The sequence below is a fragment of the Rhipicephalus sanguineus genome, unplaced genomic scaffold, assembly GCF_013339695.2.
Source record: "Rhipicephalus sanguineus isolate Rsan-2018 unplaced genomic scaffold, BIME_Rsan_1.4 Seq1073, whole genome shotgun sequence".
Taxonomy (NCBI): Eukaryota; Metazoa; Arthropoda; class Arachnida; order Ixodida; family Ixodidae; genus Rhipicephalus; species Rhipicephalus sanguineus.
Window position 1 is genome coordinate 728,729 of NW_023614277.1, and position 13,174 is coordinate 741,902.

Sequence of the window (13,174 nt, forward strand, 5' to 3'; positions counted from 1 at the left end):
CTGAAATCTATAACGACCGTAGGAGCGTCGTCCACGGGCTTCGTCTGTCAGTGCCACTGGGATCCGTCATGCGCTGCCATCTTGCTCAGGCAAGTTTACGACGAAACGAAGCTTACTGCAGGGACTTCTCCGTTTGGATGCTGCTCTTCCCAAACACTGAGTGACACTGCTTCAGCCAGTCACGGCAAGAGCGAGCCGACGATACGATACTACGCCACGAATGCATAGCACGAAGAAAGTCACGCAAAACGATCACTTGCAATCACGCCTGACGACACAGATTATTCTGGCAGACTAAAGAACGACCACAACGAGACGGATCACAAACAATGCCGTCTAACGACGCCAAAATGGCTGTCTCGTATTGATGGCTTCGGCTTTGGATTAAAGTAGCCTCCACGTACGCCTAAATGGTTTCGGTTTTGTTTTTGTGCTATAGAACACACATCCGTGCATAGTTAATGCTCTATTGAATAATATCAGGGTGGAGGAGGCGAAGCGGGCCCTGTGTGTGTTGTCTGTAAGGGCTGTACGGTCCCAGGCAGCACGCCGGCATTGGACCAATCTCGGAACAATGTTGGTAAACATTGGCAGAAATATTGGTCCTGCGTTGGCTTTTGGGGGTTTGCTACACCTAAATGTGCATTGGTCCAATATTGGATGCCAATGATTTTCCAATAATGGCAAGGATGGCTGTAGCCAACATTGTCCGTCCAACATATCGCCAATAATGGCAAGGATGGCTGTAGCCAACATTGTTCGTCGTACGTATCGCCAACATTGTATAAATATTGGCAGCTCCAATATTTTTTGCCAGCTTTTATCGTTGGCTGCACCATCGTTCTTTTATTTCCAGCGTTTAACGCTGGAAATGAAAACATTTTCCACTGAATGTGTAGTTTAACGTGAGGTAGATTTTTGTGCACGTAAATAAATGTATGTTGCCCACGCTTTTGCTTTTAGGCAAGCAGCAACGATAATCAGCGTACAAAAGCTGAGAGTACACACAAGTTTATTCTGCATGTATACATATGGCAAAGATACTGCAAGTGTTGAAAATAATTTCGCATTTCGCGCTTTGTTCTGCTGACCGCTTGCTGGCAGATAACAGCTGCACAGAACCTACACTAATTACCTTCAATAACGTCCTTATATTAGAAATCGGGGAAACGGGACCACTCACAAACACACACAGCCTCCCTAGGTGTTAGCGCTTATTTAATTTGCCAGTTCACCGAAGGTTCAAAAGGAAGTCAGTGAAAAGCGAAGCGTGATAGAAAATGAAATAAATGAACATGTACACGTGAACAGACATTCGATACAGCCGAGATCTATAACCATCTTGAACTACCAGAAAGTTCATCGCCTATTTATTAATTAAAAGGTGACTGCGGCAAGAGCTTGAAAGTCTGCGACAACTTCACAACTAATAAAATTTGTGTGTTACAAATCCATCATTTCTTTGCGCGAATCCAGCGGCGAAGGGCAAATGAAAAAAGGGTGTTAAGCTGACGCACTACAACGCGAGAAAAGAACAAAATAGCACAGGCAAATGCTGACAACATCGCTGAGGGCGAGAACTTAACCAACTTACTTCGAAGCGCACAATAAAGCCCCCCACATCGGTATTCACAAACTAGCAAATTTAAAAAAAACTTACGCGGTAATGTAGACAATAATAAACGCAGCACACATTTCACTTGCGAACAACACGGAAAGTAACATGCGACGAAGGAGAAAAACGACTTACTGAACGCGATACGAACACAAAAATCCGGCGGAAAGTTTGCGAGTTGTCAGAACACATCGGCGCTCATCTGCGGATCGCTCTTCAAAAGTCAAAACAGTCAGGTCCGATGAAGAACAGGGCAGCTGCCTTCTCACTGTGGCATCGCCGTCGAATCTCGGTATCCGTAGAATCGTGGCATCCTGTCTCGGTATCCGACTCCGTTTTTTCCCGATGACTCTATGCTGGGAGCCCGAACGAGGGAAAGTAACCGCCACTGACTGACGAAGAATAGCCGCCGGCCAGAAGGGGCCGAAACGCGTACGCATCTTCCGAGGTGCCGTCGTCTCCCGCCATCTCCCTCACCCACCCCCCCCTCGTTTTCAAAGGCATTGAAAGCGAACCGTCGTGGGCGGAGCAGCCGTCAAGTGACAAGTGTTTTATGACCAGCGACCACCGCGCTGCCCCACTGCCGCGAGGAGAGGACGTGCAATTCCGGAGCAAAACATGGCGCCGCGCTGCTTCTCCGGCCTCCCGATCACCGAGAACATTTATTCAAAGTGAACACGTCGGTTGTGTGAAGCGTGAAAGTGCAAACATAACTCATCGATCATTTAAAGATTCCGCGGGCGATACCGTAGTCTGGACAGCACGTCTTAGCGCGCACACAAAGAAGTTATAATCATGTAATCCAACCAGTCGTGTAGCAAACACGAAAATACACAGCGTGGTTGAAGTCACATGAAATGTTTTGATTGTTTGCCGCTAATAAAGCCGTGAGAATAATTTCGGTGCGTGTGCGGTGCGCAGAAGGCGCACCAGCGCAGAGGCCCATTGCGAAGCAGATGACTTCTATTCTACTCCATTAACTCGTCAACGCTATGTACAGCTTCAATCAATGTAAAAGTAGGGCTTTTTGGTTGTTTTTATACAGTTGCGATGTATACGCTGGCTGTATCACACAATTAACTTTAACTTTCAACAAGCATTGCAAAGTGAGATTTTGTTTTGTGTTTCCTTTCTCATAGATGTATTTCCCACAGCGCGCAAAACTCAGTTGAGAACTTGGTACTTATTTTACATTGCTCAACATCTGTAAAACGAATTTTGTCCAACTATTTCGCATATATTTTGTGCCACACAAATGCCAACCTAAAAATCAAGACCCTGTGTGCGCCATTGTTCCCTTTATATAGACTGGAATTTGCAGTTTTATTTGCTGGCTGACAACGATGGACTGTTTTTGCCATCTTTATACAGTAAAAGCTCGTTAATTCCACACTTATTAATTCGGAAAGTCGGATAATTAGGACGCGTTCTCTGGTCCCTGCAAGCATGTTTATTGTTTAACGGCATCACTCTCGTTAATTGGGCCATACCTGTCCGCAACCCGGTTAATTCGAACGAACCTCTTAGTAGGGTGGGGGGCGCTGCGACGAACCTTTGCCCCCCTAATGGGGAACCCTGCGCGCGCCTATGGTGATAAGTAACCAGAAATCTTCTTTGAGGTGCGCTGGATGCCGGACAAATTGATTTTCATAAGCGTGCATGCAGGTGGTGGCTCGATTCGGGCTAACCTTCCCTCAGTGATGGTAAAAGGGGAAAAAAAACATTCTTGCCGATTAATCATGCATATGCTTGCCAGTGTTTAAGACATTGGAGCGAAACGTGTAACTCTGGGACAATTGTCCGGCGCGTAGCATGGCCGTCCAATATTGTTTAACAGTCAGATTGACTGGAAACATATCCGATCTACTGCCATTACTTAACCAATATTGTTTTACCAATGGATAAGCTGGCCCAATATGCCATCCATACGGCCTGGTTCTGCCAATATCGTGTTTACATCGGGAACCATGGGCCGTTGTTGCCAACCTCAAAGAATAGCACGACCATATTGTAGTTGGCTGGCAAAGATGGACCATTATTGGCATCCTTGTAGGCTGGCTTGCCAACATTGGTTTTATAGTGGTTTGTATGGGCCATCATTGGGCCATCGTTTGCCAACGTATAAAAATATTGGACCAATGTGCTGTGCTGCCTGGGGTGGGAGGGGGCGCAAGTGAGCGTGCATCCTCTGCTCTAGGGGCTAGGGAGAGTGCGGTGAGGCCGTGTGTGCGTTCTAGTGCTCAACGTTTGCTGATCGATTTGGTGGCCCGGGCGGATTATCGTGCAGATATAGTTTAGCTGTGGCGGGCAGAAATGATGACAACGCGCGCTATAATTCTGGTAGTATTGTCGCTCTTTAGGAGACGCGGTAAAGCGTCGCCTTGATAACCGGTCTGCGCTGTTATCATGCCAGCTTTGCGGCACATGTTTTTACGGCCGTCGAGTTAGATGTGTTCCCGATCGCCAGTGCGTTCAACACCATGCACGTTCATTTCACTAATAAGCGTATGTTTTCTGCCATACATGCTGTCGTAGGAATCTACAAACCTCGCTTGCAAACATGCAAAGATTCGCAAATTTGTCAGCGCTGCCGTTTGCAAACGTTGTCATAACTCTCAATGTATCGCTTGGGAGCAAGATTTTTTAAGAACCCTGTTTACTTGTAGACGTTTTCGTCGCGCTGTTTCAGCATTATCGTAACTGAAGCCATAACACAATACGTGCGTAATTCCACATTTTACGATCGCATGCTATATAGCGTAGTTTAGCGCAAAAAACAGGCAACAGACGAGTGAGAGGACAAGGACACTCGCCTCTCACTCGTCTGTTGCCTGTTTTTTGCGCTAAACTACGCTATGACTGACTCGTTCCAACTCGCCCAACAAGCAACGTTGCATGCTATATATTCTAACCAAAATTTTTCGGTATACCACAAGCCAAAGCAGCGAGCTGTATCTTGGTCGCAGCCAGTGAAGCTTTCTTTAAAAAAAAAAACCCCACCCTGTATATGCAGAACCATCACTGACTCCCTTGGAGCAAGGGAGTCATCTATTTCATTCAGGAGCGTCAACCAGAGCATTGTGACTCCCCTTAGAAAAAAAGGTGGTCATCGGCTGCCACAAAGAGAGTCAAGCAGACGTGACTCCCTTTTGACTCTCTTTTTTTTAATAGTGTATGTTGATAATATCATTAATATAGAGATTAAAAAGGAATGGGCCCAAGATGCTGCCTTGTGGCACAACTGTAGACACGACGAGAGGACTAGAGAGATCCTGGTTTCTGTCGACTCTCTGGATACGATGTTGTAGGTAGGATTTATTGAGGTGTGCCAGTTCAAGATGGCTGGGCGTTCAGCAAATGCTTAAAGTTTGGCCGGGTGGCTGAATCGTGTGACAGACAGACAGACCAAAATTTCTGCGTTCCAGTATCCCAAGAAAGACTGTCGTTTTTAATACTGCCGCCGCGGCTATACGCCGTGTGGTTTCACGTGGCAGTAAACATGTAAATGCATGCTGTGCGAACAAAACAGCGGTCGCTATATCTCGAAATTATACTCACGAGATCCTTGCTGCAACACGATAATGCGCCTGTCCCTGTACGTCAGCACAGAAACAAGATGTATCAGCTCCGCCAGCGTGCATAATTCGTGTCACCGGTGCACGCTTGCGGATCGGTGCATTGTCGAAGGTTACAAACTGAGTGCCGCATTAGTTGTAATAGCGGAAGTAGCGGTCGTTAATTAGCGCTGGCGTGTGGGACAAAGACACTCATGCCCTGCCAAAGCAATTATGCTCTCTTATCACCTTACGGGCAAACAGCATTGGCCAACGGCTCCACAAGATAATTCTGTACCTATCCGTGGGCGTTTGCGCTTGCGGTCGAATTAGGCGTACGAACAAATCAAACACTGAGAAAGCACAGGCGACCAGATGGTATCTGCAAGAGTGATATATATGACGGCGTCAGCTCAATCTGCGCTTGTGTTTGACGCAGCTATTGTTGCCGTTCGCCTCAATGTTCATAGTAGATGCGACTATTAAAAGAAGAGGTTGGCCTTGACGCACACTGGCAGCAACCAACCTTGCGCTGATGGGCAATATCTTCCAGTCACTATTCGAAGCACAGTGCCGCTGCCGGCTGCCTAGCGCTCTTAGTGCCTGGATATTCACTATTCACGTTGATAAACTTGTCTGCATTTCTCAATCTGATTTGTGACGCACCGAGTAGAACGAGCGCTTCAGAAAAAAAAAGAAAGGATACATCTCTGGCAGTGAAAAACTCCATACTCTAAGTTAACTGAGCGCTTCAGTTGGCGATCGCGTTTGTAGCAATTAGAGCGTTCCTGTCGTAGAAGTTGGCCAGCTCTCGACCATGAGTTTTGCTGAAAATAGGTTTCGACGCTCGACACGCATCCTCCGGTGGTCCGGCGCTTGGTTCATCCAAGATGCAACGAACTCCCCCGGTCGCGCACCTTTGAAAAGAACGCTGACTCGTCCTTACACCTGGTACTCAGCCCTATGCCTGTCAACCTTGTTCATCATCGAGTCCGGCCTCATCTTTTGGACTCTCCTCTTCAGCTTCGGCATGCGCAAGATGTTCTTGAACACGCTCTATGTTGTCCTCCACTGCACGGTGGTAACCAAGACTTTCCTAAGCGTCCTCTCGCTCTCTCTCAATGCGAAGAAGTTCAAAAAGCTCATGGGCAAGGCACGTCACTTTGAGACGTCGCGCAGCTTCCGGCCTCTGCCACAAGAGAAGCGGCTTATAAGCAAGGGTGCCCTGCGCATCTGGGGGCAAGGAATACTGATCCTCGTGTTTGTGATTATCCGCAACATGGACATGATGTACATGGTGGACATACGGAGCATACCGCTTCTGATTGTGCTCAACCTGGTGCTCGGATCGGCCAGCGTGCTGCTGGTGGTTTACGACGGTGCGTACAGCACCGTGCTGAAGGCCCTGGTCGAGATCTTCCTTGCCTACCTCCAGAAGGCTGTGTACACGCTCAAGACGTCACGTCATGTCACCGGCTCTACGGCCACCACCATGCTAGAAGCCTGCCGCCTGGACGTCAACTACATACAGGTAGCTAATCACAGCGTCTTAAGGCTTAAGCGACGTTGACTGCTTAACCTATTCATCATAGAGCAGGTAGCGCAAAAATTACGGGGACACAAGAAAGCGACATAAACACGGAGACGAGCGCTAACTGAAATTTATTCTCAGAATCCACGCCTATTTATAAACCAGCAGAGATCAAAACAGCACATCGTCACCCAAGAACGTACATCCTAAACTACAATGAATAGTATCACAACATCTTGATCGGCTCTTACAGCAAAAATGATACAAGCAAAATGTAACGCAGCCAAGATAAGCTAAAAATTGAACGCGAGCGATTCGAGTACGCGTGCTCAAACTGGAGACTTTTATCGCGAGGAAAGGGTAGGTGCCAGGTTAGCTGTAAGGAACACTGACTCACGAGGGTGTAGGCTCAAGGAAGGCTGGCTGACACAGTCGAGATTGTTTTTTTTTAATCAAAAACGCTTCCACGATCTCTCTGGACACCTTATTACGGTTTCTGTACACCACTGTAGTGTCATTTAAAAGCGGCTGACAGCCGCACTGCCGACAATGCATCGCGAGATGCGAGTATGGTGAACCTTTGAGAGAGCTGAAATTCTCTCTGAGCCTAATGTTCAAACACCTGCCCGTCTGGCCAATGTATTTACGTCCGCATGAAAAAGGAACGCAATAAACAACATTGCAGGTGCAAGAAACAAAACGCATACCGTGCGTAATGGTACAACTAGCCCTTTTGGGGTCCTGCTTACTGCACATGCGCCTCTGCAATCTTGGACAAATGGCGCCCACCTCGTTTTTAGCGGTGAAAACAATGTCAACATCATGACGCGACGCCACCTTTTTCACGCGATGAGATAGCCCATGGATCTACGGTATGACCGCGAAATGTTTTTTTGCCTAACGTACGTACCTTTGGTGCACACACTGCTCCTGCTTTTACGGCCTTTAAACATTTGAAGCTGGCAGCAGTAATGACAGCTTCTGGGTACCCAGCTTTCCGAAGCTTGCTGACCTGCCTATTCACACTCTGTGCTATCAAATGTACACAGGATTTCTTCAATGCTGAGTGTATGCAAGAAAAAGCGATACCTTGTTTGATAAGCTTCGAATGGGAGGAATTGAAGCTGAGAAGGGCTTTCGCAGAACGAAGCATGTATTGCCAGCATACATACGAGCCCCCCAACGTTATGCGCAATTCCAGGAACTGAATTACATTGGCTTTTGGTGTCTCAACCCAGAAACATAAACCTTGGCCATGCTCGTTGAACACCTTAAGCACCTCAACTACCTGGTGGGCGAAATTTGGCGCATGAACGAAAATGAGGTAGTCATCCACGTACCTCATGATTTTATGGGTCACGACACAAAGCTGGCTTAATGGCTCTGTCCACCTTAGCCAAAAATACGTGACTCAGGACCGGCGCCACACGACACCCTATACACACGCCGGACCGTTGTGCATACACACCGCCTTCCAAGTAAATCATCGCGGAGCGGAAATAAAAACTTAACAACTCTAAGAAACCCTCAGCCGAAACACCACATCTGGTCATAAAGGCGACCTCGTCATTGTCTGCACAAATACACTCTTACACTCTGCATGAGGGCGTCCTGGGGCATTTGAATAATACATGTTCTCGACATCAACGTTAAACGCACCGCAACCCACCGGATTTTCTTTGCACAAGAAATCTACAACAGAAGCGGAACACGAAACGAAAAACGGATCATTAACATGCAACGAATCTAAATGTGTCTGAAGATACCCCGACACCATAAACAACCAAGTGTTCCTCTCTGAGACTATTGATCGGAACGGAACCTCCGGCTTGTGCGATTTAGCGCTAAAAAACACCTCCTTCAACAGGCATTTGCTTTGTTTCACACCAGTCGCTAATTTGTCAAGTGAAAGTTTTATTGCGATAGCAATGATATGGACAGTCTCGGCTGGATTTTGCCGTCGCCTTCGCCGCCGTCATGCACCGTATATGTATAAGTATGTATATATATATCAAAGTCCCAAAGAAAAATAATTCAGAAGAATGCTTCCGAAGCGCGGAATCGAACCAGCGACCTCTCGTTCCGCAGCGCGTGACGCTATCCACTACGCCAGAAAACGCAGAACCTTCAGGTAGCTAACGGTGAGCGTTATATACATACCCTTTACCGCTGGCAGGACTCAGAGACGGCAGGCGCATATAAGCGTTTCTTCATTACCAGCGAGATGGCGCGACGAGCGCGACGGGCGGATTTAAAAGTCGTCGGCGAGCTCGCTCGCTTCTTCGTATATTTGCGCAGGGAGAACCTTGCCCTTCCGCTGTCTGCTCGCGCGGCTTTCTCGTGGTGAGGGGAAAAGGGATGTTTCGAGCTTTTTCCGTGATGTCCGCGCTCATTTTACGGAGCGTACGAAAGTCACTCGAGCTCAAGGGACGCCGCTAAACGAACAAACAGAAGATGAGCGCGAACTATCAAGTGTCAGAGCTCGACACTTGAAGCACGCTAGTTTCCTTCGCTGCTTCGGCCGCCTTTCCAACAGGAACGCTGTTCAAACTGAGAGTATTCATTAGCGAGCCTCACTTCGTATAGTATTAGTTTCTTGCTATCGCTTTCACTGCTTCGCCCTTGCGGCGAAACTGTGACTTTTTTTGAGCAGTTCCACAGCACGAGCTCTCACCTTGGTTTGCTCGTCACGCACCCTGTGGAAGTTTTTGTCCACGGCCGAAGCTCCTTTTTCGAAGAAGGTACCCTTTTCCATGATGACGATGAAACCCTCTTTGTCTGAAACGACGGCAGTGAGGCCAGAAGCAGCCAGGAAATCCACTAAGACACCTGTGTTCCCAGTGCGCGATGACTGAAGACCGAACCTTGAAACCACACTCACGCATTCACCAACACATGTCCCCTTGGATTCCTCAGGCACATAAGCCGCGACCTTCCGTGACAAAGACAACAAGTTCACTGGAGGCAGGCGCGATGGCAAGCAGAACTTGGGGCCGGAACGCAGCAACTTTTCCTTATCCGATGGAAGAGGTTGGTTACTCAGGTTCAGATAGGAACCCAATGTCCCACCAGGCTTCCTCTTCGAAGGCAGACCACGCCGCACATGGCACCACAACCACTCAGCAGTTTGATGTGCCGCCTTGAGCCAACTTTCATAATTCTTCTGCGAGCTCCTATCCTGGTCGTCTAGTTTGCAGGCAACAACCAAGCGTTCCTTGAAGAAACGAACTTGGTGCCACAACTCTGCTTTTAAAAGACGGCAGAATCTTTTTGAGTGACCCGCCGACGGACGCAAAATACCACACAAAACTTGAACTTCCGGCAGACATAGCGATGCCTTCGCATACCAAAATGTCGTTCTTGCGCGGCAAATGTAGATTGCGATCAATGATGAAAGATTGGCGGGATTCAAGATAACTAAGTTAGAACATAAAAATTACAGCATATCCACGGGGTGAATGATGATGAGTGGGGCGAAGCTCCGGAGGGCATCATCGGTAAACCGTGAGTACGAGTAATTGACCCCACTAAAGTAAACACGCCGTCGCCATAGTCTTGCAAGTTCGTGAGGCGGCTCCAATCAATTATGATTTTGAGGTACTTGTACAACGGAGAATGTTCAAGGTGTTTGAGCCACTCGTGGACGTTACGTTTCTTGACGAGACCTTTCTTGTACGACGATATATGACATCATTCATATTTTCATAACATCACATCTTTTCATCATATTTCATCATACTACAAGTATAGTTTTATAACATCTCGCATCTCGCATCGGCTGCTCAACAGTCACCTGTGAAGCGCCGGCGGTGGCCATTTCTCCTGATGTAGGGCTTGGCTGGAGAAGTTCCAGAGGGATGGCCTCGGGACTAAGGCCTCGCAGTCGGCGACTGTAGCGGTGGACAGGAGTATCCACTGCAGGAACGGGTTACGGGATCGGACTGGCAGAACCGCTTCGTGAAGAGGTGGTGAGCATCAGGCGTTGAAGTCCGAAGAACCGAAGACCCGAGCGTCGTATTCCTCAGAGAAAGCGTGGTAGCTGCACGAGGTTCCCACTTCGTCGTCCTCAGTTATCTAGCCGGCCTTGAGCCGTGTTTTCATCATATACAAGTACCGCCATCTAGCGGACAATCCACGAAATAAATGAGAGGGGGCTACTACATCCATCGGGGACGCACGACCCAAGGCTTAAGGAGCTTCGCCCCTAAAAAGAACCCTGTGTACTAGAAATTAGGCTTACGAGAACGCAAATCTGGGCGAGTTTGTAAGAATTCATCATAGAGCAGGTAGCGCAAAAATTACAGGGACACAAGAAAGCAACATAAACACGGGGACGAGCGCTACTTCAAACTGAAATTTATTCTCAGAATCCACGCCTATTTATAAACCAGCAGAGATCGTTACCCAAAAGGTACATCGTAATCCACAATGAATAGTATTACAACATCTTGATCGGCTCTTACAACAAAAATGATACAAGCAAAACATAACGTCTCCGTGTTTATGTTGCTTTCTTGTGTCGCCGTAATTTTTGCGCTACCTGCTCTATGATGAATTCTTACAAACTCGCCCAGATTTCCGTTCTCGTCTGCTTAACCTAAGTGAACATCGCTCAATAATACTTTTTACCTACCGTTTCTGTTCAGGAATGATAAGAAGGAACCTCTTAAAAAGACTGGGCGTGCAAGCACGGACAAAAGAAAGAGGTCAAGACACCATAAACGCCGACCAATAACTGAAAAAATGCAGCGTACAGCGGAGGACAAGAAAGTAGACACAAAAACTTATCTGCGCATGCCCAAGCTAGAGGCGATACCTATCAATCCGGCATGCGTCGTGGTCTATGCAAGAAATAATTGTTCAAATCATTTGATATCTTCTTTATGCAATTGCCGAGAGTCTAAATGCACGCCGAAATTTGATGAATGCGCAGTTTTGTAAAGCCACAGGAATTAAGAAACGTATCTAATGGTTAAGGCCTGGCATATCGACAATAGCGCATGCTAACCGTCAATTAACTTGCATAAAGAAGATATCAAATGCCTGAAAACGTCTCTTACACAGACCACCACGCGTGCCAGATTGATAGGTATCGCATCTTGGCTCGTCATGCGCAGGTAAGTGTTTGTGTCTACATTTTTTTTCACCGTTGCGCGCCTTTTTGAGTTGATAGTCGGCCTTTATGGTGCCTCGACCTCTATCTTGTGTCCGTGTTTGCACGCCCAGTCCTTTCAGCATAAATGCATACCAACTAGCTCAGCTGTCTGTTATGGCACGTAACTTATATTCCTTGAAAATGGTACTGTAGTACTACATAAGTAACATAACCAACGCATATTTAAGGTAAAAGTCATTGTTTTGCTAGATTGGGGGTGAGGAAACGAGACAACAAGCATCGTGCAGGATACACACAACTTTCTCTTTTCGTAGTGCAACCCAGTATGCACTCATCAAAACGATGTTCTCAATACAGTAGCCCTTTTTGCACAAAAGAAAATATGCTTGCAGAATATCCAAATAACGCATTACCGATAGTATGAAATAATTTGCATAAAAAAGATAGCGATTCCTTTACATCTAAGAGTGGGACGTAAATGTCCCATTCACTTATGAAGTTATTCTTAAAACCGGAAGAACACTGTCTTGCTGCCACACGATTGCACTGACTTGTAATCCCTTCGCCGAGTTTTTCGCACAAAAAGGCCTCAAACGAGTCAAACTCACGAAATTTCTCTACAGCTGCGCTCTTCGGTTAGGTCCCCGTGCCTTCGAGTCTGACCTCATCGCACACACCAACCATTTGAACGCGATAGCGTAAATGAGCAGGTGTCGAAGCAATTGCGCTGTCGGCGTTGGTGTCGTTGATGGCGAGCAAAAATCGTCATGGATGTGAATAATAAAAATCATGGGTCCGAGCCGGAATCGAACATATACCTTCTTTCGGTTCGATGGGCGAGGGAAAAGTACAGCAGGGCCTAGCTGCTTGGTCTAGCTTGGCAACCATTTTTGATAGGTCATCGTGACAGTACGATTCCTTTGCCTCCCAAATAGCTGATAAATAAGTGCGTTCCGCAACGTAGTATTTGTTGTTATGTTGCTTACGCACTACATCAAGGTCGAGGACAGGGTTGCACATGTAGGCGTGAATTTCCATCCGAATTTAAATTAGGGAATAGGCATGACCAGTGTGCTGGTTGCGTAGTAGGCTGGCGTAGCGGGCTGATGAAGAAGGTTCAAGGCGTGATTACATGGGTTCGGTTCCCGGTCTACTGTGAAGCACCTTTTTTCTTTTGTTTTTTACTTATATTGATGTATACCTATTTATTTTTATGTGTTTCCTGCTTAAACTAAAAAAGAAAAATCATGTTCGATTACGTACGTGGCACTGTGATTACTTGCCCAATGGTCACTTGTGGTATTCTAAATGTTTCTTTACTTGTGTCCTCGTTTCTCGCGCAGTTTAAGAAAGTTTAT

The 13,174-nt window shown here is 47.0% G+C and overlaps 2 protein-coding genes across 2 annotated transcripts in view; one reads left to right on the forward strand and one right to left on the reverse strand.

Moving 5' to 3' along the window:
• Positions 1–13,174, reverse strand: part of LOC119376037 (uncharacterized protein K02A2.6-like) — an 84,879-nt gene that overhangs the window by 25,423 nt on the left and 46,282 nt on the right. The window lies entirely within an intron of this gene.
• The window catches only part of LOC119376048 (uncharacterized), a 62,291-nt gene continuing 55,084 nt past the window's right edge, over positions 5,968–13,174 (forward strand). Inside the window, exon 1 of the mRNA XM_037646032.2 lies at positions 5,968–6,700. Coding sequence (XP_037501960.2) covers positions 5,987–6,700 — 714 coding nt within the window. The 5' untranslated portion in view covers positions 5,968–5,986. The remainder of the gene's footprint in view (positions 6,701–13,174) is intronic.